At 38.1% G+C, this 27,282-nt stretch overlaps 1 protein-coding gene across 1 annotated transcript in view; it reads right to left on the bottom strand.

The window, feature by feature from the left end:
* HUWE1 (HECT, UBA and WWE domain containing E3 ubiquitin protein ligase 1) overlaps positions 1-27,282 on the bottom strand; it is a 1,366,532-nt gene that overhangs the window by 673,738 nt on the left and 665,512 nt on the right. Inside the window, exons 26-27 of the mRNA XM_068226019.1 lie at positions 26,315-26,502; positions 11,325-11,542 (exon numbers count right to left, since the gene is read on the bottom strand). Coding sequence (XP_068082120.1) covers positions 11,325-11,542; positions 26,315-26,502 — 406 coding nt within the window. The remainder of the gene's footprint in view (positions 1-11,324; positions 11,543-26,314; positions 26,503-27,282) is intronic.

The following is a 27,282-nucleotide window of genomic DNA, read 5'->3' as shown; positions in this document are numbered from 1 at the left end:
TTTTATATTCAAAAGTATTTAAATAGTTATTATATTAAATCTTTTAGCAGTAAACAATAGTTGCATGTTATTAGAATAGTATTACCGATTTTGACCTTGTTAAAAATGTATGTAGCTAAAGATGTTCAATAATTGAACGAAACATGTCCTATGTTTTTAATAATTTAGTAATAAAATAAGGATGAGATCCTAATTTTATAATTGCTTGTAAAGTATTGAATAGGTGGAAATCAAACTTTTATTGTTCTTCTTTAACTGAATTTCAATACGGAAAAATGAGGATAATATCATGCAAAAAAACGTTTCTCGTGTGTTTTCACAGTGACTGATGCCATATAGTAAAGACCGTAGTATCGGGCCTCCTTCTGAAGCAACGTAGAATCGGGTGTGCCTTTCGTTCCATGCCCTTAGACAAAACAGTTTTTTCACTGCCTTTGCAACTTTAGCTCCATTATATCACTCACTGTCCTTAATTGCTAATATTGGACCAATTGACAGCTCAGAAGAAACTTGGCCAACCTACGTGGAGTGCTTTGAACTTTATGTACAGTGCAATTACATCACAGAGACTTACAATAATTGAAAATCTTCCAACTTTTTGATACTTTTTATTTGCTTTTTAGCAAATTAACTAAATATAAATAGGACATGTTTCGTTCTTATTTGAGAACATCTTCAGCTGTTGTATAGCTTAGGTGAATCACAGAGTTTTTAAGTACATTATTTTCAGGTACCTTGTTCCTCTAAAGAACTATTTGAATATAAATTGAATTAAAATGAAATTAAAACAATGTGGTGGTTAATGGGTTGGTGAAATGAGACAGGATGAATACATAGTTAGCCTACTTAAAAAAAAAATATATCTATTCATTTGAACAGTTGTTGTTAAAAGTTTCAAACTCTATTACACTAAAAAATATCTGCTTGTCTTCCAGTTAAAAGTTTTTTTATTATTTATATATGACTCCTTGACACTGTTCTAAATATTGTTGAATGTTCACTTCTTTCACACCTTCCAGGTTGGCTGTTATTTATTTTGAGCTTACTTAATGTATCATAAATTGAGTTTAATGTGAAAATTTGAAGCCGATTGCCGTTAACTAATTGAGAAGGGAGCTTCGTCTCAATTTCTGAAATGAAATGAGGAAAATAGGGATTTGCTTTTATAATGAATTCACGTGTCTTTACAAAGTAACTTAGTGTATAAAATGGTTCCATACCTTATTGTTAAACTCAAATTCTACAGTGACCCTGGAGGAACTACATTTGAAGCTGCTTTATGTCTTGAATAATAATGATGTGTGTGTTCCGCTGTTTGCCCCACCTTCAGGGGAGGAGGCGTGTTGCTATCACGGCTTCGGATTTAGAAGGAGTGGGGAGAGTGGACGTACGAAATAGCGGAGGCTCGTTCTTATTCATCCTTATATTGCCTGTGTTGTTTGTTTTGCCCAAAGTTTCAAGATTTGATAATATCCCTTCAAATATAAGGTTCCTATTGTCAATTATATCATTCAGGTTATGGTCCTGATTACTTTTTGTTCTAAATAAATATATAGATTTTCTAATGTATTTAGAAGAGCTCCTCTGTTTATTTTAGGTTATATAGTTAAATCCAGCTCTATAGTTGTGAACTGATGTCCGGTTGTACTCATGTGTTGGCCCAACGCAGAAATTTTTTTATGCCTTTCAACATTGACATGTTCTAAGTATCTTACAGTAAAACTGCGCCCTGTTTGCCCAACATAAGTTTTTTCACATTGATGACATTTCAATTTGTAAACTCCTGATTCTGAATGTTTGTTTCTTCCTAGGGAATTAACACTATTGTAATTAAAGAATTTTTGCTTTGTATTATTACTGGTTGAATACGCGATCTTATAGTTATATTTTCTGAACAAATTCGTTACTGTATATAAGTTAGTGTTGTTGAACGTGAACTTGGCGTATTTTCCTTTTTTATTTCGGGTGTTAGATTAGTTTGAAACTTCTGTTTGAATTTTCCGATTATTTTGTTTACCATATTTAGTTCAAATCCGTTGTATTGGACTTGTTTACGGATAAAGAGTAGTTCTTTTCCTCGTTCTGTGTGTGTAAAGGGTATATTAAATGTTCTATATATGTAACTGTAGTAAGCTGACTTTTTTTTGTGATTCCGGATGCAATGAGTAGTTCTTTATTGTAATGGGAGTAAAAGTGGGTTTTCTGTGTGTCTTGAAAACAAACTTCCTTTTGCCGCGTTATATTTATGTCTAAGAAATTTATGGAACCTTCTTTTTCTTTTTCTATTGTAAATTGTATTCTAGAATCCAATGTATTTATTGAAGATATCTTCACTGTTGTTCACTCTACGAACTGTTACTACAAAAGTGTCGCCTACAAAGCGTATCCATAAATTGAGACCCTCTATTGGTCCTATTGTTTTGGTATGTTCGAGATAATCAAGATAAATATTGGCTAAAATGCCCAAAGCAGGAGATCTCATAGGGAAGCCTTCCTGTCTATATATCTTCTTATTGAAAGTGAAATAATTGTGTTTCGTAGCGAATTTGAGTATATTAATAAAATCATCTATTTCTGGTAAGCTGAGTTACTTGTGTTCTATTAGATTCTTCCTGATAATATTTTTGTTTCATCCACAGGAATATTTGTATACATGTTCTTGATGTCAAAGGAGCATGTTACTTGATGTGTTAATTTAACGTTCTTGAGTACTTTGCAAAAATCTACAAAAATTTTTATTGATGTTGTGTTGTAAAAAACGTCATGATTGGTTAGGAATGTATGTACGTATTGCGATGTTTTATAAGTAGGATTGCTGCGGAATTCAAACAGAAGTTCCAAACTAATCTAACGCCCGAAATAAAAAAGAAAGATAAATACGCCAAGTTCACCTTCAACAACCCTAACTTATATACGGTAATGAATTTGTTCAGAAAATATAACTATAAGATCACATATTCAACAAGTAATAATACAAAGCAAAAATTCTTTAATTTCAATAGTGTTAATTCCCTAGCAAAAGACAAAAATTCAGAATCTGGAGTTTACAAATTGAAATGTCATCAGTGTGAAAAGAAATATGTTAGGCAAACGGCGGAGTTTTACTGTAAGATACTTAGAACATGTCAATGCTGAGGGGCATAAAAAAATTTCTGCGATGGGCCAACACACGAGTACAACCGGATATCAGTTCACAACTATAGAGCAGGAATTAACTATATTACATAAAATAAACAAAGGAGCTCTTCTAAATACATTAGAAAATCTATATATTTATTTAGAACAAAAAAATGTTTGTGGGTTATTGTAGTCACGTCCTAGTTCATGAACCATGGGCAACGGCTGAGTGGCCTAGTAAGTGGTCCTGAGTGTTGGGATACCAGTTGCTATGGAATGGGAGTGGGCATCTCGGACATATTCTGAGCTGTGGCCCTCCTTGTGCTCAGGCGGCTAGGACTATACAATTCACTGGTGGTCCATAACCCGTTAGAGGAGAGATCCTCACTTGGACTATGTGCAAGTAGGGTAGCATCCTGTTTCATGAATTTACCGCGCTCAGAACACTTTAAGCAAGCCTCGGACCTATGGGAGTAATGGAGTCCCACTCCCATTTGACAGGCGAGGGACTCCTTGGAAACAACTTGGCGAACGAAATGGAATTCAATGGGGAGCTATCAATATTAAAGGGGCTTATGGAAGAAAGAAGGTAGAACTGGCTGAGTCAGCAAAGAGGATGCATCTGGATGTGCTAGGAGTAAGTGATATTCGGGTAAGGGGAGATAACGAGGAAGAGATAGGAGATTATAAAGTGTACTTGACGGGTGTTAGAAACGGAAGGGCAGAGTCTGGGGTAGGGCTCTTTATCAGGAATACCATTGCACGCAACATAGTTTCTGTTAGGCACATAAATGAGCGAATGATGTGGGTAGATTTGTCAGTTGGAGGAATTACGACAAGAATTGGGTCCGTGTATTCACCATGTGAGGGTGCAGATGAGGATGAAGTTGACAAGTTTTATGAAGCATTGAGTGACATCGTGGTCAGGGTCAACAGCAAGGATAGAATAGTGCTAATGGGCGATTTCAATGCAAGAGTTGGAAATAGAACTGAAGGATATGAAAGGGTGATTGGTAAATGTGGGGAAGATATGGAAGCTAATGGGAATGGGAAGCGTTTGCTGGACTTCTGTGCTAGTATGCGTTTAGCTGTTACAAATACATTCTTCAAGCATAAGGCCATTCACCGCTACACATGGGAGGCTAGGGGTACCAGATCCATAATAGACTATATCTTAACAGACTTTGAATTCAGGAAATCTGTTAGGAATGTACAAGTTTTCTGCAGATTTTTCGATGATACAGACCACTCTCTGATCTGTAGTGAACTAAGTATCTCTACGCCTAGGGTAGAGAAAGTGAAATCTGTCTGCAAAGGAATAAGGGTAGAAAATCTCCAGGACCAGGAAATTAGACAGAAGTACATGGATACGATTAGTGAGAAGCTTCGAACAGTAGACAGTAAGCAGGTTCGGGATAAAGAAAGTGAATGGGTGGCATACAGGGACGCTGTAGTAGAAACAGCAAGGGAATGCCTAGGAACAACTGTGTGTAAAGATGGGAAAAGGCGAACATCTTGGTGGAATGATGAAGTGAGAGCAGCCTGTAAACATAGAAAGAGGGCTCATCAGAAATGGCTCCAAACAAGGGCCGAGGCAGACAGGGATTTGTATGTAGATGAAAGAAACAGAACGAAACAAATAGTTGTTGAATCCAAAAAGAAGTCATGGGAAGATTTTGGTAATAACCTGGAAATGCTAGGTCAAGCAGCAGGGAAACCTTTCTGGACAGTAATAAAGAATCGTAGGAAGGGAGGGAAAAAGGAAATGAACAGTGTTTTGAGTAATTCAGGTGAACTCATAATAGATCCCAGGGAATCACTGGAGAGGAGGAGGGAATATTTTGAACATCTTCTCAATGTAAAAGGATATCATCATGGTGGTGTTGCAAACAGCCGAGCTCATGGGGAGGAGGAAAATGATGTTGGTGAAATTATGCTTGAGGACGTGGAAAGGATAGTAGATAAACTCCATTGTCATAAGGCAGCAGGAATAGATGAAATTACACCTGAAATGGTGAAGTATAGTTGGAAGGCAGGGATGAAATGGCTTCATAGACTAGTAAAATTAGCATGGAGTGTTGGTAATGTACCTTCAGTTTGGGCAAAAGCAGTAATTGCACCTATCTATAAGCAAGGGAACAGGAAGGATTGCAACAACTATCGAGGTATCTCACTGTTTAGTGTACCAGGCAAAGTATTCACTGGAAACTTGGAAGGGAGGGTGCGATCAGTCGTTGAGAGGAAGCTGGAGGAAAACCAGTGCGGTTTCAGTCCACAGAGAGGCTGTCAGGATCAGATTTTCAGTATGCGCCAGGTAACTGAAAAATGCTACGAGAGGAATAGGCAGTTGTGTTTATGTTTCATAGATCTAGAGAAAGCATATGACAGGGTACCGAGGGAAAAGATGTTTGCCATACTGGGGGACTAAGGAATTAAAGGCAGATTATTAAAAGCAATCAAAGGCATTTATGTTGACAATTGGGCTTCAGTGAAAATTGATGGTAGAATGAGTTCTTGGTTCAGGGTACTTACAGGGGTTAGACAAGGCTGTAATCTTTCACCTTTGCTGTTTATAGTTTACATGGATCATCTGCTGAAAGGTATAAAATGGCAGGGAGGGATTCAGTTAGGTGGAAATGTAGTAAGCAGTCTGGCCTATTCTGATGACTTGGTCTTAATGGCAGATTGTGCCGAAAGCCTACAGTCTAATATCGTGGAACTTGAAAATAGGTGTAATGAGTATGGTATGAAAATTAGCCTCTCGAAGACTAAATTGATGTCAGTAGGTAAGAAATTCAACAGAATTGAATGTCAGATTGGTGATACAAAGCTAGAACAGGTCGATAATTTCAAGTATTTAGGTTGTGTGTTCTCCCAGGATGGTAATATACGAGGGCTATTTTTTTTTTTCAAGGTCCGATTGGTCACGAAATGAAGCAGCAGTACAAATTTGACACTTTTTTTATTAGTAACACTTACTGATACATCACAGCTATTTTTCAACATAGTCGCCACGGAGATCGAGACATTTGTCGTAGCGTGGTACCAACTTGTCAATGCTCTCTTGATAGAACGTCGCCGCCTGCGCTTGTAACCATCTTTGTACGCCGGTCTGCAGTGCCTCGTCGGTGTCAAAACGCTGTCCTCCTAGCCAGCGTTTCATGTGAGCAAAGAGGTGAAAATCTGATGGAGCCAGGTCCGGACTGTATGCTGGGTGATCGAAAACGTCCCACTGGAAACGCTGCAGGAGGTTCGTGGTGGCAGCTGCAGTGTGCGGCCGAGCATTGTCATGGAGGAGGACAATGCCTGATGACAACATCCCTGTCCGCTTATTCTGAATTGCCCGTCGTAGACGTTGAATAGTCGCACAGTATGCGGCTGCAGTGATGGTGGAACCACGTTCCATGAATTCCACCAACAGAACTCCTTTCCGGTCCCAGAACACGGTAGCCATACACTTTCTGTTGGAGAATGTTCGCTTGAATTTCTTTGGCTTACTCGGGGAGTGCGAATACATCCACTGTTTGGATTGATCTTTTGTTTCTTCCGTTTCAAAATGAACCCATGTCTCGTCCCCTGGGACAATTTTGTTCAAAAAATCCGGTCCTTCATCATGGCAGCGCTGGAGAAACGCTAAAGCGGTGCCCATTCGACGGTCAGACAGCATCTTCGGAACCCATCTCGCACGAAGTTTGCGGTACTGAAGTGTCTCACTCACAATTGTGTAGAGAGCTGACCTGGAAATTTCAGGAAACTACGTACTCAACACAGAAATTGTGAACCGACGATTTTCTCGAATTGCCTGATCCACACGCTGAACGAGATCATCGGTTGACACACGCTTCCTTCCCTGCCGCCTGCATCATGGACGTCTGCACGCCCTGCTGTAAAGTTCCTGCACCATTGTCGCACTTTGCTGTCGCTCATGCACGTTTCACCATACACACGACTTATTCGGCGATGAATTTCGGCTGCACTGCACCCCTCAGCCTGAAGAAATCTAATTACACCGCGCACTTCACACTTGGCGGGCGAAGTGATCGTTGTAGCCATGTTTACGAGCGTGCTGCACGTTCACTACTGACAAGACTGAGGTGAGGCGCATAACGGTCATTTCAGAGACGTTGCGCAACACATCTGTGCAGTGGTTCATCATATATTAGCGGGCGTTTGACTGTCGCGACCGATCAGACCTTGGAAAAAAAAAAAATAGCCCTCGTAGTAAGTAAGATTGAATCAAGGTGTAGTAAAGCTAATGCAGTGAGCTCGCAGTTGCGATCAGCAGTATTCTGTAAGAAGGAAGTCAGCTCCCAGACGAAACTATCTTTACATCGGTCTGTTTTCAGACCAACTTTGCTTTACGAGAGCGAAAGCTGGGTGGGCTCAGGATATCTTATTCATAAGTTAGAAGTAACAGACATGAAAGTAGCAAGAATGATTGCTGGTACAGACAGGTGGGAACAATGGCAGGAGGGTACTCGGAATGAGGAGATAAAGGCTAATTTAGGAATGAACTCGAAGGATGAAGCTGTTCGCATAAACCGGCTTCGGTGGTGGGGTCATGTGAGGCGAATGGAGGAGGATAGGTTACCTAGGGGAATAATGGACTCTGCTATGGAGGGTAAGAGAAGTAGAGGGAGACCAAGACGGCCATGGTTAGACTCGGTTTCTAACGATTTAAAGATAAGAGGTATAGAACTAAATGAGCCAACAACACCAGTTGCAAATCGAGGATTGTGGCGACGTTTAGTAAATTCTCAGAGGCTTGCAGACTGAACGCTGAAAGGCATAACAGTCTATAATGATGATGCATGTATATATGTATGTATGTATGTATGTATGTATGTATGTATGTATGTATGTATGTATGTAAAAAAGTAATCAGGACAATAACCTGAATTATATAATTGACAATAGGAACCCTATATTTGAAGGGATATTATCAAATCTTGAAACTTTAGGCAAAACAAACAACACAGACAATAAAAGGATGAATAAGAATGAGCCTCCGCCATTACGTACATCCACTACCCCCACCCCTTCTAAAGCCGAAGCCGTGACAGTAAGCGACACGCCTCCTCCCCTCTCCACGGCCTTGCCTCCCCGGAAGGTGCAGCAAACAGCGGAACACACACATCAATATTATACAAGACGTAAAGCAGCTTCAAACGTAGTTCCTGCAGGGTCACTGTAGAACTGAAGTTTAACAACAGTAAGGTATGGAACCATTTTATACGCTAAGTTACTTTGTAAAGACACACGTTTCCATTATAAAAGCAAATCATTAATTTCCTCATTTCATTTCAGAAATTGAGACGAAGCTCCCTTCTCAATTAGTTAACGGCAATTGGCTTCAAATTTCCGCATTAAACTCAATGTAAGATACATTAAGTCAGCTCAAAATATATAACAGCCACCCTGGAAGGAGTGAAAGATGTGAACATTCAACAATATTTAGAACAGTGTCAAGGAGTCATATATAAATAATAAAAAAACTTTTAACTGGAAGACAAGCAGATATTTTTTAGTGTAATAGAGTTTGAAACTTTTAACAACAACTGTTCAAATGAATAGATATAGTTTTTTAAGTAGGCTAACTATGTATTCATCCTGTCTCATTTCACCAACCCATTAACCACCACATTGTTTTAATTTGATTTTAATTCAATTTATATTCAAATAATTCTTTAGAGGGACAAGGTACCTGAAAATAATGTACTTAAAAATTCAGTGATTCACCTAAGCTATACACAACAGCTGAAGATGTTCTCAAATAAGAACGAAACATGTACTGTTTATAATTAATTAATTTGCTAAAAAGCAAATAAAAAGTATCAAAAAGGTGGAAGATTTTCCATTATTGTATGTCTCTGTGATTAGAATTTGATACGGAAAATGAAGCTGATTACTTGCAATCTTAAGGCCAACCAGGCAAATAAACAAGCCAACATCTATTTTAATCTAAAGGTGAAAGTAGCTAAGTTAACTAAGGACATAGATTTCCTAAAGAATTGTTTCAAAGATAACCTAGTTCCTAAACTTTTAAGTAAAACCCAAAGAAAACACGTAGTTTCTAGGTACCACTATGAAATACAAAAAAGAGTTAATTGAATATGGCTAAAAAACAAAATAAAATACCTTTATAGGAAGAAAGCATTTCTCAATGGTACAATGTATTTGGCACATCTCCTAAGTCCAACACTACTCTTGGCCTTGGAGTGGGATTCGTTTCAAAGATACACCCATGAAAAAATGGATATCATTTTAAGCAAAAAACAAGAAACCCTTAATAATAAATTAATATCGTTAAAAAATGCCCGGACAAACAAAGAAAAAGGGAAGGCTTACTCTTCAATTCAGAAACAGAATTTAAAGAATACCATTTCTAAAGTTAATCTCACTGAGAAGGAAAAGAAGACCTTAAGTCAAGGCCCTAATTTCAAATGGATAGGAAAGAACAAAGAAAAATACCTAATAACCACCATTGCAGAAGTTGAAATTTCAGCCGACTTCACATTATTGTTCCCCAAGAAAAGCATATAGAAGAATGATCTAAAGAAGTTGTAGTACTGTACAGAGGTCTAGGACACTGTAAAATTCACAGAGTAGTAACAGAGGAAGTTCTACACATGCCTTCTGATCATATGATACCAAAGTACAACTTTGAAAAACCATTTGCAACCCAGATAATAAAAAAATATAAAAAAGAAGACTGGGATATCAACAAATGGAATACTGAAAAAGATGATATAGAGTGGTAGACTGATGTCTCAAAGACTGGGGCTGGCACAGGAGGAGGGATCAATGGGGGGGGGGGGGGGGGGGGGGAAGACCTAAGAAATCAATCCAGATAAACCTGGGCAAACATACTACAGTCTTTCAAACGGAAGTGATAGCTATCACAACATGTCTTGAAGAAAATCTGAAAATGAACTATCGGAACAACAACATTTTCATTTTTACAGACAGCCAAGCGGCTATTAAGGCACTAGAAGCAGTCCGGATAATATCCAGAATTGTCTGGTATTGCCATTCACTTCTCCTGAAGCTCTGAAAGTACAACATTGTCAATAATATGGGTACCAGGGCATGCAGGTAGAGAAGGAAATGAGAAGATAGACAAAATGGCCATGTCTGACAGATTCTCAATAGAGTTCAAATGAGGAGATTTTGCAGGCCAATCAAGATGTAATAGAGTGCGGGATTGTTCATTAAACAAGATACACATGTGTCTAGCCCGATGAACTTTGTTGTTTTTGTCATCTTGAAAAATTGCGGTATTAATAGCATACTCATGCATATGTTGACTGAAAGGCAACACCTCATCCAGAATGTTTAAATAAACATGTTGGTTCATGTTGGTGGTCACCTCAATGAGTGGGCCCAATCCATGATACGAAAAAAAACCCCCGAAACATCACAGACCCACTTCCGGGCTTGAACCTGACCTTGCACACATCCAGGATGCAATACTTCATGCGGCCTTCGGTGTACTTGACGACTTGCATCATTGAAATACAGTCAAAAATGTGATTCATCAGACAGTATTCGATGATTTCTAGCCCAATGAAAACACGCAGCTTTATATGACTGTGTAAGCTTTTGATTCACGTGCCTCGGGTCCGTCTCAGTCAGGTTCTTTCTTCGATCACAATTCTGATGTGTTTCATGGCCACGTGTATTACACCACCGATTGTAGTCATGTAAAGCTACCTGTTGCAAAACACCAACAAACTTCATGCACCGTATGGCCATGGGCACTGCCCCCTTTTGCCACTCTTGTCATATCCCTACATCTACCCATGTTGACATACAATGTCCACCTGAAACATCAATGTCTAACTGATCGCTACTACTGTATGCTCACGCAGAAGCGAAGCGGATGCGGTTGAGCATAGCACTCATTCGCTGCACCATTTGTACAGGCTTAATGATCCATCTGTCATGCGCACTTGGGTGACTAATTCTTCGTCTGGTGAGCTGATTAATAAAACATGTAATTTAGTATTACAATTAGACAGAGGTTGCTTGCAATTTATTTAATTCAGAAATCTTCATTACTTTCCACAGAAGGAAAATTAAATATATTACAAGTAATAAATTACAATGCTTCAACATCCATAACAACCTGCAATTGGAATGGAGCTTCAAAATAAAAATGACAGAGCTACAACCTAAGAAAAGTTTAAATTATCTCTTCTTCTTACCTTATGACCAACGCAGCGTCAGTTGGTATCAAGCCAAGAGTTATTGCACAGCCCAACTTCTTGCGGTCAGAACTACCAGAGGTGTCTTCGTTTTCCACTTTTCCAAACTTCTTTTCAGCCTTTTTGTCAGATTTCGAAGGGTAAACTTTTCCCTCAGCTTTTTCCCTACATATGAGGGACCTAGTGACAGGGCGACGACCTCCACTCTCTTCGTTAGCCTACAGATACAAAAATGTAGCAGGATATTACTAAGATGACACAAAACAAGTAATATTAAAGTACCAACTAGAATTCAAACATCAGATATTTTATATTAAGAGACATATTTTTCCCCAGCTCGTAATTATACCTGTAACATCTTGACTCTTCCGCCATACAACTATTCTCTTTTATTACAGTTATGTAACACTGCTCCAACTTTTTCACTTTCATACCCTTCATAAGAGTAGAGTCTCTTTTCTTCTTAACAACCTGAATATTTTGCAACTGTTTTCCACCTGCTGCAAGAGATTAACAATGAAACTAGTTTTAAAGAAACTCACTTAGCTAAAACTTGGGAAGGATTGTACCAGTTTGCTAGGTTTAGAAGGAGCCGACAACTGATGCATCTAACTTCAACAACAACGATAATGATCATGATCCTGTAATAGATCCTAGGTGTATGTTAAATTGTAAATTGTTTGCAATGTATTTGATATGCATTACACTAATGGTCATATCATTCTGATCTAACTTTAAATATTTGACATTCTGAGAGAGAATTCTTTTTAACCACCAAATTTTACAAGCAATTAAATAATACTTAATATAGAACTGGAAGAGAAGGATAACAACTGAATATCAGCCAGAAACAGATTGTGTGAACCAACGTAAACGTGAAAATTAAAACTAACACTATGTATGAGCAAAGGCAACATTTCTGCATTTGTCTGATACTACGTTCAACGTGTTATGGCATATACAGCAAGGCTCGTGATTAAAATAGAGTTTGAAAGTGTTTGTATTGCTATGATCAGGCAGATGAAAAAAGAAAAGAAAAAACAAGCATTGTACAGTTGAACAAATGCTGGTGGTGAGTCTGGTCAAGCAGGTTGTCAAGGACACGACGTGTTGAATTGTTGGTCACTTGAAGTGGACTATTCTGTTACCAAGGTAGCGCACATTGCATTAGGACACGGTATACTTGAAGACTGCTGCCCTAATTACGTATGTTTTGGCGCAACTGATAACTGCGATTTTATATGATGCAGTATTACTCAAATTCTTACTCCCTGTGAATTAAAAAACAATTTTGAGATTACAGATATCGCATTTCCCATTCCCAAAACATTCGTAAAATACGTTTGTACCAGACTGGAACAGAGCATCACTTATCACTTCTGTGCAGATCCTCGCACTGTACTAGTGCAGTGGTATTTCCTACCGGCTGATAACAGCACGTTGCCAAGTATTTGGAATGCCCGGTTTCACAGTAGGAAGGCTGCTGCTACCTGAACAGTTGAGATCTTTATTTCGAAACACATCCGGAGCTGCATGATGGATGTTCAAAGAAGTGGGTGTGTCAAATACGTGCACATATCTTTTTCTCCACTTAAAAGTTATTCCGCTATGCGTTTTACTAATTTTTCTCAAAAATATAAATGATAACCTGGAAGGGTTTTGCACTGGGGCCCTTTATATATTTCTCACCCCTTATGTAGCACAGTATGTAGCAGAAATATTGGGTTGAGTAAATTATGCAAAGGTGTTAATTATGCGAGAAAATACGGTATATTGAAACATATAGGGAATATAGTATGAACATAATACAAATAATTAAAAATAGAGAGAACATTTTTAGAATTGAAAGTTATTCCGCTATGCGTTTTACTAATTTTTCTCAAAACTATAAATGATAACCTGGAAGGGTTTTGCACTGGGGCCCTTTATATATTTCTCACCCCTTATGTAGCACAGTATGTAGCACAAAAGAATTACACTGGAAAGGATATTCTGAATGCACAAGGCAAATATTGTCATAATGGTGTTTCTAAATCACTATTGTTATCACACTTCCAATAGTTACATAAATATGCAACAATACAAAGAGAAAGAAAAGGAGGATGATTATTAAGAAACTGCTAACTGATACATAACCATTAAATTAAAACTGGCAACACAATATCGAAGAGGAACTGTTGAAAATATGATACATACTGATACATAACTCTATGTATCCAATTGTACAGAAAATATAAAGGGATTAATTCATGAAACCATTAATATCACAAGAACCTAAGCTTCGAATTCCACAGCAGAGGAATCACAATCCGATTCTTTCTTCCACATTACAATACAGTGGAAACTCCATTCTCCAGTTATGCAGGCCCACGGGAAAAATAACCATTCAATATGGGAAGACAGGAAATCCAGGACTAAATTAAAACAGTCAACAGTTTGGCTGGACATCACAGTAATGAACTATATGTAACGTATTTCTGTGAATCCAAGACAACCCTGAATGCTAGATGACTCCCCACTCTTTTCTTCTAAAAACTTAAATCAAGCTTAAATAGTGCATTGTGAAATCATATAAATGCCTTTGTTGTATAGTACGCATTTTTAGATTATCTTTGTCTTCACGCCAACGTCGAACATTGGCTTTAGTTATGCCATATTTTCTTGCAGCTACAAATTATTCTTCACTTCTGCGAGTTTTGTAACCATTAAATTAAAACTGGCAACACAATATCGGAAAGAAACCATCAAAAATTTGCCAGCATTGTCCGTTTCACGTCTTTACAACACAATGATCCATCATGAAAATATTCCTGCTGTCTGTAAAACTGTTAATTTTACTATGTGCCAGACACAGCAGATGCGTTATAACTCTGCTACTGAGTAGCCATGGCCATTCGAAGGATTCAAAGGCTCACATGTTTTGATGCCATTCTACGGATTTGAGAAATGTTTTTGTCGAGGGTAATACAGGAACATTCTTTAATCTTTACTGGGGACTGGGGATTGTCGCTCGCCCAGTCGCCCACGATGTGAGCCTACCTTCCGCCAAGTAGAATGTCATTTTCTCTTCACTATTATCCAAGAAGAAGTGACATTACGCAGACGCACTGTACAACTCGTTGCTGACGCTAGCGATGCAGCCTATAGTCTTAATAAAGAGGCAGACGTTGAAGGTCGAGCTTTATGCGTGCACAGGTGCTGAAGGGAAGCAGCATGGTTACCATGGTAGCTGCCAGTGGTGTTCATTACTGTTAGGTCACGAATGCAAGACCCTCGATTTTTCACATGAGATTTTGAGAGGAAAAAAACTGCCATCTTGGATTTGGAGGAAAACAGTATACACAATTATAATCTTACCAAAACTAATGCAGTAAAACCTCCTTAAGACCTTTCTGCAGGGGACAACAAAAAGGAACGTGTTAAGCGAGGAAACGCACTACTAAATGTACGAATAAAAGCTATCCAAGAGGAGAAAATGGAAACACTAAATACATTTTTCCCCCCCGACATGAAGGCTTTTACAAACCATTATTTTCGTCATTATTCCGTATTGGAAATAGCTAAGTTTACACAAGGAGTAATTTATAATACCACCTATTCAATACAATTTATTCCACTGTTGTGTGGTCAAATGCACATAGAAATTACCAGAATTTTAAAGGTACATGTTTCGCCCACTTTGTATTGGGCATCATCAGCCTCGTTCAATCTTAAAACACACACTGGTCTGAAGAATCTTGTCAAATTACATAAATCGTATTGATGAACATTTAATGGTATTGATACTGCATAATTACATAATAATTACAGATCAAAAATATTGAATAAAATACGTACACATACTAAAATCACCTTGAAAAATTAAAACATTGTTCTTAAAGTAATTGTGTCACACTGTATTTTTAAAATAATCCAATGTTTGACACTCGAATGGATCTTCTTGATAAAATGCTTGAACAATATATATCACGCCTGGGGAACAGATTATCAAACCCAAGGCTTCACTGGATAAGAATAGTACAAATAAAAGATACGGTATATGATGAGGTTGAAGTCTATTATATAAAATTAGGGTGAAAATACGTAGTCGAATTGGAGGCGATATGGATTAAGACATCTTGGAATGTTGGATAAAAATCGTAGTATGATGAAAAGTGCTAGTAAACATTGAAGCTTTGGTTGAAATCACTGCTAAAATTACTCATAAGAGAGGGTGGTAGGTCTAAATGACTATCTCGTGCGATTGTCCGTAGTAAAGAATGTAGTCATTCTGGAATGAAACAGAAAGCGAACTTGATGGCGGGTAATTAGGTCGATTGTATATCACTGAAAACTATTTGTACTCATTCCCCAGATGTAACGTATGTCCTAATGTGTGTGCAGCATTAGTCTGTTTGGAGTTCCTACTTCTAGTGTTGTATCGATGCGGAAGAGGTCCTGAGGAATGCTGAGGAGAGGGGGTAGGCGGAGCTTCACATGCAAGAGCAAGTGAAGGGTCAGTATTTAGCAAAAGAGAGGCAGTTTTTAATTCTAAGGATTTAAATATCTGAGGGACTTTATTATGGATTGGATTGTCCTATTTAATAACTCACGCGTTAAAATATGCAGCAGACTTCAGACTTCCGTGTTGTCATTAAGATTTAGATCTTTATTATATGTTTTGTCCAAGAAATGTATATACTCTCTAATTCGTTCATTCAATAGTTCGAGCCCCACTGTTGGCAGCCCTGAAGATGGTTTTCCATGGTTTCCCATTTTCACACCAGGCAAATGCCGGGGTTGTACCTTAAATAAGGCCACGGCCGCTTCCTTCCACTTCCTAGGCCTTTCCTATCCCATCGTCGCCATAAGACCTATCTGTGTTGGTGCGACGTAAAGCAAATAGCAAAAGTTTACCTTTGCCCATATTCTTGATTATTGAGAGATCTTTTTCTATTGAAGTGAAATGGTGTCCAGTTTCCTTCATGAGCGTGCTCACTGCTGAGTATTTATTATGTTTTTCTGCATTGAAATGTTCCATGTATCTTATAAAAAAGCTTTGTCCAGCCTGTCCACGTATTTTCACCCTAATTTTATATAATAGACTTCAACCACATCGTATACCGTATCTTTTATTCGTACACTTCTTATCCAGTGAAGCCTTGGGTTTGATAATCTGTTCTCCAGGCGTGATATATATATTGTTCAAGCTTTTTATCAAGAAGATCCATTTCAGTGTCAGACACTGATTTTTTAAAAATACAATGTGAGAAAATTACTTTCAGATGAACGTTTTAATCTTTCAAAGTGATTTTAGAATGTGTACAGATTTTATTCTATATTTTTGTGCTGTAATTATTATGTAACCACAGTACCAATACCATTAAGTGTTCATCAATACGATTTATGTAATTTAATAAGATTCCTCAGACCAGTGTGTGTTTTAAGATTGAACGAGGCTGATGATGCCCAATAAAAAGTGGGCGAAACTTGCACCTTTAAAATTCTGGTAATTTCTATGTGTATTTGACAACACAACAGTGGAATAAATTGTATTGAATAGGTGGTATTATATATTACTCCTTGTGGAAACTTAATGATATGAGGGCATTTTACGTAGTGTATCCATGGGTAGGTACTGAACCCTTTAAGGTCCTTCGTAGGATACCTACCTTCCTTACCTATTAGCAAAGCGGCATGCTATCTTTCTCTTGGGTCATCTACAGGTTCTTCGTCACTTAGGTAAGAGGCAGGTTTGAGTCATTTAAACTATCCACTAAATGAGAGAAGTTGAGTCATAGAAATTGATATTTATTCGATTTTGATGATGAGGTTGAAGGAACTTGTGACATTACATCATCCCGAAACAACAAACTCATTGTTGTCCATAAAAAATAAAAAATAAAAATAAAATAAAATAACGATGATGAGAGATACTGGCTTTGGAGACTTTATGTCAACTGCCTGAGGAGCATCCTTAATAGAAACCACTGTTTTAAGTTAAGAGTGAAATAAAGAAAGTCTGCAGATCCCTAAGATTGGCTTCCATGTGAGACTGCATGTACCATCATAATGATTCGTGATGATCCCACCCCCGTAGCACGAGCTCTGGGCTCATGGTATAATTAAGGCAGTCCAATTGGTATGTGCCACACAGTGGTTGTACGGCACGGACCCTTCATTGAATCGATGTGACCTGTGACTATGTCATGGACCGACATCTAACATTGCGATTTACGTTAAAAGTCATTGTGGAAGATGACCACAAGGAAAATGATGCTATAATGGCAGATGGCCCTAATCTAAGTCACTGAGGTTGATGACCGCATGACCATCCAAAGTTCAAAGCTGAAGGCTTAACCCAATTAAGTTACAGTAGTTGACCACCAAGGTTTCCACATTAATAAATCCCCAGCATATGTGATGCTAAACAAATCAAAATCAAAATGGTAACAACAACAAACGCTCACAACACTTGTGGCAGTAAAGTCCGTTTGCCATCAGACATATCCCCTTAGTCATTAAGTTAATAAGTTATGATTTCCCAGCAAATTAAACTAAGATTTCCACAATACATTTTCAAGTCAGTCACTTGGTTTTAAGCTAATTCTCAAATACAATATCACTGAATTAAATAAATTAATAAATGAAGTAATCTCATAATCTTAATTAAAAAATTTTATCTATCCCAGACAAACAGTTTCTTTAACCACCCGAAATATTTCATTACATTTTTCTTACCACTCGGACCTGTTTATCAGAAACATTCGTTTGACAAAAATATTGATTTAATATTGTTTATGCTCGTTTTCTTTACCGCAGCTAAAAAGCGGATACATTGTCATAATTACCAGTAATATTCATTTACTTCATGACTTCACTCAACAAGCTTACATTATAACACTAACAATTAAGAACTAACTTAGATAATCCCAACATTAAAACCTAAAATCTGTATAAATTAACAACAAAAAATAGACAAATCCCTGTCACATCGCTTCGTGACATTCATATAAAACTTTGTACACCCTCAAATGGTATCAGACAACATCACTACCGATTCTCAAATGTTGACATCCCTGAAAATGGTTATCTCAAACTTGTCATATCATAGTCTCATTTCCTTCACTTCAAAATGCTATTTGCTTTACGTCGCCACTTCAAAATGAATTCAAGTTTCTACTGAAATTAGTTTCTTCTAAATGATGAAATCTAATTCCAGACATTTTACTACAAATGACAAAATTTCAGTAACAGTTAGTTTCTGTCTAGCAGTACGCTGGCACTACCACCTGACAGCTGGATGGAATAACAGAACACAAGCTCTCCCCTCAATATCGCTAGATAAACACACGTTATTCGTATTTTAATCTGCGTCAAATGAAAGGAAAAACTTGCCTCGCTGGCAATTCACATGAAATAGAATTCTTGACCGACATAGATTATGCGAAGAGACTTACTTTAAGACGTAACTCAAATATTCATATCCATCACGGTCCTATGGTTTCACGTGGAATCCTAATTATGGACTGACCCTATTCCAATCTCAATAAATTCCACAAAAATAACTCCTCGGGTTTCCTACACTGAACATCCCGGCATCAACACTACAGGATTCCAACAACCTGATCCACAATCCTTCATTCCCTCCATTTTCGCAACACTAGAAATACTCGCTATCACAAATTCTCTACACGACAATAATATGGGATATTCCTCTTGGGTGACCCACAATGCTGTTACATAAAACACCCTGTGACAACCATCTCTCCTAGCATATTTGACTAATATTTCCAAACCGAAACTCATAACTTGACTTACAAAAATGTTAAAGTTATTTTCCTCTCATCAGTTCTACACAGATTTCAACACAGTTTGGAATAGCAATCCCCTGTAACAAATTTTATCGGTTTTGCCTCCTAACTTCCCGTGAAAAAAATGACCTGTAATTTAAAAAATCTACGTCGCCCAACATAATGGTGCCATCTACGCCAATTCTACATGAATAACCACAGATTCCACTTACATGAATTTCACCTTTACACTGAACAGAAATTTATGATAAATTAATGTCTTAACTTTGGCAAACCATAAAAATAGAAAATAAACATACAGAAATTATACTTTGCCTTTGACATTATACTACTTTCTCAACCATCAAATCTACTACTCTACTACACTTCACACGCTAGTTTCGTGACTTTCCTGATTATCCAAGAAAGATTATAAAAATAAAAATAAAAGACCTTTAGACATATTCCTCTGACATTTTCATGAAATAAGAGGGTGACTAAAATGCGTCACAGGTACCAAACACGTTTGTCGATCCACCAACTCGCATACACAATACTTGAGATTACAACATCTATATTTACAGCTTCAATTGCAGGAATTGAAGGATCGCGGCATTATAACGACAGTCTGTTGCCTGACCCTGAAGTTACGTGATAATTCCTCATTTGGAATACCGTTGATTACCTTTATGGGAAAAATACTTTGACGGCTGATTTACGTTATGCAACTTTCAGCAACTGCTGACCTCAACCCTACAATACAACAGTTTAAATCGTAGTTCATAGAATCTCCACTTGGAGATGATGTTACAGCCACCTTCGGCCAAAACCTATCTCCTCTTTTGGGACTCAAGTCTCCAAAACGCCGGTTTGCAAAGTTATTCCCTGAAATGCGTGGACTCGCCTAAAATTCACTGGACACAATATGGGTTTGCAAATGGTACACCGTTCTTTTACACCATTTGCTAACATCCTCATGCCATTTTCATTTACTGCCAAAATGTTTACAGATACTTTTTCTACCCCATAAAAATGTACTGATGGCAGATCATGACGTAAATACATAGTTGTTTAGTATAGTAGCAGTGTTGATGATAAATATTTAAGGATTTCTATTAACCAAATAAATTGTTAAATTACCTCATAAGATAAGCACTATATTTGGTCGATGTAACAAGAGGTGGTTGGGTTTTTTTTCTGCTTTACGTCACACCAACACAGATAGGTATTATGGCGATGATTGGACAGGAAAGGCCAAGGATTGGGAAGGAAGCGGCCGTGGCCTTAATCAAGGTGCAGCCCCAGCATTTGCCTGCTGTGAAAATGGGAAACCATGGAAAACCATTTTCAGGGCTGCCAACAGTGGGGTTCGAACCCACTATCTCCCGGATGCGAGCTCACAGCTGCGTGCTACTAACTGCATGGCCAACTCGCCCAGTGTAACAGAGTTTGAACGAACAGGCGCATTTTTCGACAAATTTCCTTCTGGAGATATCTAATGGTCTGAAATCTTTACCATTAATGACCAAATTGTTTCACTTACAATTTCTAAACATCTACTATGGCAGTTTTGTCACCAACTCTTCTTAAAATGTACTTTTTATTTTAAAAAAGTAGTCCAACCGTCTACACGTGCAGGTGAATTTCCTTAGCGTGAGAATGAGTATCACCACCTGTTCCTCCACGTGCCCTATCTGGTCAGAGATAAAAATGTAGCAAGAGCTCATGACTTGTAATTTATATGGGAACTCGTATGATGATTTTAGGACTCTGATTCCTTATGACTCAAAGGTCATAAGGTTCAGTACAGTGTAAACTATATCTACCATATTTAGATATGAGAGGTATTAAAATGTGTGAAAAGTACAAGAGGAGAAATATGAAAACCTTTTCCGATGGGGTTTATAAAATAACATGTAGGGTAAAAGTTTTGAAAAACCCTGAACAAGTATGAAAAAATGTGCACAGGGGCCAATAATATACCAGATATTGTAATAGGAGTTGAACCATGGCTGAGAAATGATATAATGGAAGCATAAATTTTCTCACGGAGCTAGAGCGTGTATCGTACAGATAGGATAGGAATGGTAGGAGGGGGAGTATTCATTCTGGTGAAAGAATTTGTAACCTACGAAAAAGTTAAAGATGACAAGATGAAATTCTAGGTGTAAGGTTCATCTCTAAAGATAATAGGCAACTTGATGTGTCTGGCGTGTACAGACCAGGAAAGGGTAGCGCAGATGCTGATTCAGAATTATTCGATAAGATAGTCAGCAATGTGGAAAACTAAGGAACGTGATTGTAGCGGGTGATCTCAATTTACCAAATGTACATTGGGAAGGTAATGCGAATGACAGGAAGCATGAGCAACAAGTGGCAAATAAGTTAATATGTGAAGGGCATCTGATTCAGAAAGTGACGGAACCAACTAGAGGCAAGAATATACTGGACGTGGTGCTGGTAAAACCAGATGAGCTCTATAGAGAAACCAAAGTAAGAGATGGTATTAGTGATCACGAAACTGTTTTTTTGGTAGTTAAAAATAAATGTGAAAGAAAGGAAGATATTAAAATTAGGACTATTAGGCAGCATCATACAGCTGATAAAACAGGCATGAAGGTGTTTTTGAAAAGTAAGTATGATCAGTGGAAAATGGTAAATAAAAATGTATACAGACTCCGGGAGGGTTTTAAAGCAATTGTTGAGGAATGTGAAAATAGGATTGTGCCTTTAAAGGTGGTAAGGAATGGTACAGATCCACTATATTATAACAGAAAAGTAAAGAGACTAAGAAGGAGGTGCAGGTTGGAAAGAAATTGAATTAGAAATGGCTGTGGAAGTAAGGAGAAATTGAAGGAACTTACTAGGAAATTGAATCTAGGAAAGAAGTCAGCTAAGGATAACATGATGGCAAGCATAACTGGCGGACATATAAATTTTAGTGAAAAATGCAAAAAAAAAATATATATATATATATATACGTACTTCAAGGCAGAAACACGTTCCAAGAAGGATATTCCAGGAATCATTTATCAACAAGTGGAGTGTGTATGCGAGGATCTTCAAACGGCAGAAGTATTCAGTCAGCAGTAAGTAAGGATTGTTGGTTACAAGGATAATGTCCAGACAGAGGAGGTGACTAAAGCTAAGGAAGTATTAAAATTTACCTATGACAACAATGACATTTACAGTAAGATACAAAAGTTGAAAACTAGAAAAGCAGCTGGAATTGATAATGTTTCGGGGGATATACAAGAGACAATGGGTTGGGATATAGTACCATATCTGAAGGGCATATTTTATTATTGTTTGCATAAAGGAGCTATAACAAATGAATGGAGAGTTGCAATAGTAGCTCCTGTGTATAAAGGAAAGGGTGATAGACATAAAACTGAAAATTACAGGCCAGTCAGTTTGACATGCATTGCATGTAAGCTTTGGGAGGGCGTTCTTTCTGATTATATTACTGTACGCGCACTTTTTAGTGATAGATTTTTGTACTCGGTGAGGAGTAAGAAGGGAGCACTGCCGGTTCCGGTAAATACTGCCAACTGAATGGAAATGAAATCTGAATTGAATCGATTATATGATCGATTGATATTAATTTTCTAAACCTTTATTATCGTTACGCCAACAACTGTGTTACACACACAATATGTAATACTATATAATATTTCCCGATGCGAAACGTGTTCCTAGCATGAATTCTATAATTTGGCTTTGCTGTGTAAACAAAAACAGTACGAGTACGTAAAGTGTACGCCAGATGTCGCACAGCGATGATAAGCGATTCTAGTTTGTGTTTCATAGGTTGCCAATACGAATCTCGAAGATAACCGAAGTCGACCGACTCAGCACTAGAGTGTAAATCTATCACTAAAAAGTGCGCAGATAGTAGACATGTTTGCAAAATTAATAACTGGTTTGATCGAAGGCAGTTTGGGTTTAGGAAAGGTTATTCCACTGAAGCTCAACTGGTAGGATTCCAGCAAAATATAGTAGATATCCTGGATTCAGGAGGTCAATTGGACTGTATCACTATTGACCTGTCTAAGGCATTTAATAGGGTAGATCATGGGAAACTACTGGCAAAAATGAGTGCAACTGGACTTGACAAAAGAGTGACTGAATGGGTGGCTATATTTCTAGAAAATAGAACTGAGAGAATTAGAGTAGGCAAAGCTTTATCTGTCCCTGTAATAATTAAGAGGGGAATTCCTCAAGGCAGTATTATTGGACCTTTCTGTTTTCTTATATATATCAATGACATGTGTACAGAAATGGAATCAGAGATGAGGCTTTTGGCTGATTATGTTATTCTGTACAGACTAATAAGTTACAAGATTGTGAGCAACTGCAAAATGACCTCGCCGATAATGTTATGAGATGGACAGTAGGCAATGATGTGATAAACTGGGTTAAAAGTCAGGTTGTGAGTTTCACAAATAGGAAAAGTCCTCTCAGTTTTAATTCCTGCATTGATGGGGTGAAAGTTCCCTTTGGGATCATTGTAAATATGTAGGTCTTAATATACGGAAATACCTTTATTGGGGTAATCACATTAATATGACTGTAAATAAAGGGTACAAATCTCTGCACATGGTTATGAGGGAATTAAGGGGTTGTAAGAAGGATGTAAAGGAGAGGGCATACAATTCTCTGGTATGACCCCAACTAGAGTATGGGTCCAGTGTATGGGACCCTCACTAGGATTACTTGATTCAAGAAGTGGAAAAAAAATCCAAAGAAAAGCAGCTCGATTTGTTCTGGGCGATTTCCGACAAAAGAGTGGCGTTACAAAAATAATGCAAAGTTTGGGCTGGGAAGACTTGGGAGAAAGGAGATGAGCTGCTCGACTAAGTGGTATGATAAAACTATAAAATTCTTTTATTTATAACCACCTATTCAATACATTACAATACACTCATTGAATTATAATATAATCATGAAGTGTGTAATATTGAGACATGTTTCGTTCAACATAGCGAACATCATCAGCCATTAATGCAACAAATCTACGTCAGGTCCCTGAGCTTAAAATATAGAGAATTTATCATATTAAAAAAAGAACCATGCCATAATAAAAAGTGATAATCAACAATCAATACAATAAAAACATTAGACTTGAGGTTGTAACAATATATGCAAGTTAAAAGCAAAATTCGTCGTGGAGTACATCAACGGTGGCAATCTGTGGAATTTTAAACAATTATGAGGCCGCTGGAATATGACAATGGATATTGTGACAAATATACGTCAATGTGTGAAGCGTGGATTAATACTGCGAGGATGCAGTTCCTTTGAATGCATAAATAAGGGTTAAAATAGAGTTCATTGAGTCCAAGTTGAACTAGTCAAAGGCACATAACATTGAACTAACTAAATTTGACATATAACTTGAACTTCAGCAGAAGCAAAATTCATAAGAGAGATGCAATCTTGCTGTCAGAAATATAACAGTTAACCTAGTTAATATATACACGCTAGTAATAAAACAAAATTTATATAATAAACCCATTAAAGAGTGGAGTTGAAACTTAAATGTGGGGAGAGTTTTAGGGATCCTTATAAGACAGAGCATATTCTGGCGCAAAATAGAGTTTGAATCTGAAAAGAAAGAAAAAAGGGGAATGAAGTTACGTTGAAACCAGAAGAAGAAAATGAGAAGAAAAATTAAAAACGGAACCTTACACCCAGGGACTGTTTGAGATGTCCGCTAGCATTGGCTGCGTGAAGCAGACTGGCGTGTAGCTCTATTACTGCTTCTAGTGTTGTACGTATGTATACGTAGAGGTGGGGAGTGAGTCATATGAGAAGGAGGGGTGGCCGATTCCTTGGGCAGGTCTGACGTATGTGGAGGGGATGTAGAGTGAAGGAGTGGTGAAACAGTAGCGGCTTTTATAGGAGGAATGTTGTTAGCGGTTACATAATTAAACATGCTCATAAAACTACCGTATAATCCCGAGTACCACCCGCACTGTTTTTTCCCGAAAATATCGCTTCCAGAATTGGGTGTGGGTCTTATTTAAAATTTTTGGAAATTTATCTTTCCGAATGTGCGTAAATCAGGCATCACCGCCGGCGCGGCTTGGCTACAATGCCCCCTCCACTCTCAGTATACGCTACTTCTGCGCTTGGCGTCAGTCTCATGCACGTTCTCAGAGTATTAACATGAATTCCACGAATCGTTTGAAATGTTTTACTGCGAGTGAGAAACTGAAAGTAGTTCGGGAAGCCGAAATTATTGGAAATCTTGCCGCCGTTAGGAAATACGATATAGACGAGTCGTGTATTCGCGATTGCAGAAAGAAGAAAAATGTGCTAATAAGATGTAGTGGTGATCGTAGAGATTTTCGTGGACTGAGTGTACAATTTCCAGAAAATTAAAAAACTTTATAAATATGTGACAGAAAGGCGGGAATTGGGATATGGTGTGTCAACCGAAATGTCAGCTAAAGGCATTAGAGATCGCAAAGGAACTTTCAACAGAGGGGTTTAGGGCAAGCCGAGGATGGGTTTGTCATTTTTATAAAAGAAAAGGGTTGATTGTACAAAGGTGTACCTCAATTTCACAGCGTCTTCTTCGTGCCTATGATGAGAAGTTATTGTCGTTTCAGCGTCACATAATTTGGTTGCAGAAGGAAAATGCACATTTGCTTTCCCAAATTGGCAATGCAGATCAGACGCCAGTCTACCTTCAAATGCCAGTGGACAGGACTGTGAATGTTAAGGGTGCGAAAAGTGTTATCTTTAGAACAGGTGGTAATGAAAAACAATGATGTACAGTAATGTTCTTTATTCTCGCCAACGAAACCAAATTGCCGCCATACATTATCCTCAAGCGAAAGACGCTTCCTTTAAAACTACCCGTGGGTGTTATCGTCAAAAAGAAGAGTCAAAAAGAAGAGTCAAAAAGGTGAGTGGCCTCAATATATAGTAATAAACAGTTAGCGTCCTGTTTTGGTTTTTAAAATCTGGGATCACTCTGCTAAGCCTGTTCATAACGTGAAAATTAATGAGTTCTAATTCAAAAAACAATACAGGTAAGCATTATGTAAGCAGGCTCATGCTGAATTCCTAATACAGAAGCCATTCCATCAACATATTATTAAAAAAAAAAAAAAAAAAAATGATAACATCGCCACTTCGATTACAGGTCACGGAGATGTTCATACAATCTTGTATTCCATCAGAATATGTATCTACCACCACCCTTACTTGGATCATACATCCAAAATGTACAACGTATCTCCTGCGACCACAAAGTAGCGAGATGGCACTTTCACTATTCCGCCGCGTGGTGTGGGGGTAGCGTACCTGCCACTCGCCTGGAGACCCCGTGTTCGATTCCCGGCCGGTCAGGGATTTTTCTCTCGACGTGAGGGCTGGTTCAAGGTCCACCCAGCCTACGTGATTAGAATTGAGGAACTATCTATCGGCCAGATGGCGGCCCCGGTCTCGAAAACCCAGAATAACGGCCGAGAGGATGTGTCATGCTGACCACACGACACTTCGTAACCTGCAGGTCTGCGGGCTCAGCAGCGGCCGCTGGGCAGGCCAAGGCCCTTTCAAGGGTGTTAAGTGCTGTGCATTTTTTTTTTTTTTTTTTTAATGTTATCGTCAGATCTCAGAACTCCGGCTGGATGGACAGTTCACTTGTTGAAGACTGGGTAATGTGTGTGTGGCAACATCGCCCTGGTGTATTATTGGGACAAAAGAGCTTGTTTGTTCTCGACAGTTACCGTGGCACAGAACACACGCTGTGAAAAAACATATCGAGGATGGGAAAACCAACCTAGCAATCATTCCGTGCGGGATGACATCTATGCTACAGCCGCTGGACGTCTGCGTGAACCGTCCATTTAAAGGAGCCTCGAAACAGCTCTATACAGAATGGCTGGCGGCTGATAATCATACACTTACGCCAACTAGTCGTATTCCGCGCCCCGAAGTTCAGCTGCTGTGTTTATGAATTTTGACGGCATGAAATCGTAAATAATTTTGACATTACATTTTTTAAAACTTTTGTTCCTTCAAAATAAGGGTAGGGGTCTTATTCGGTGGCGGGTGGTATTCGAGATTATACAGTATTTTTGTTTATATTGAAAAGAGTGTAGTTCTGGAATTTTCTCGACTATTGGGCTTTTAATTTCTGAAGTATCATTTAAATTTTAATTTCCATTAAA

This window comes from Anabrus simplex, chromosome 2, assembly GCF_040414725.1.
Source record: "Anabrus simplex isolate iqAnaSimp1 chromosome 2, ASM4041472v1, whole genome shotgun sequence".
Lineage (NCBI taxonomy): Eukaryota > Metazoa > Arthropoda > Insecta > Orthoptera > Tettigoniidae > Anabrus > Anabrus simplex.
This window is presented reverse-complemented; position numbering and strand designations above follow the sequence as displayed.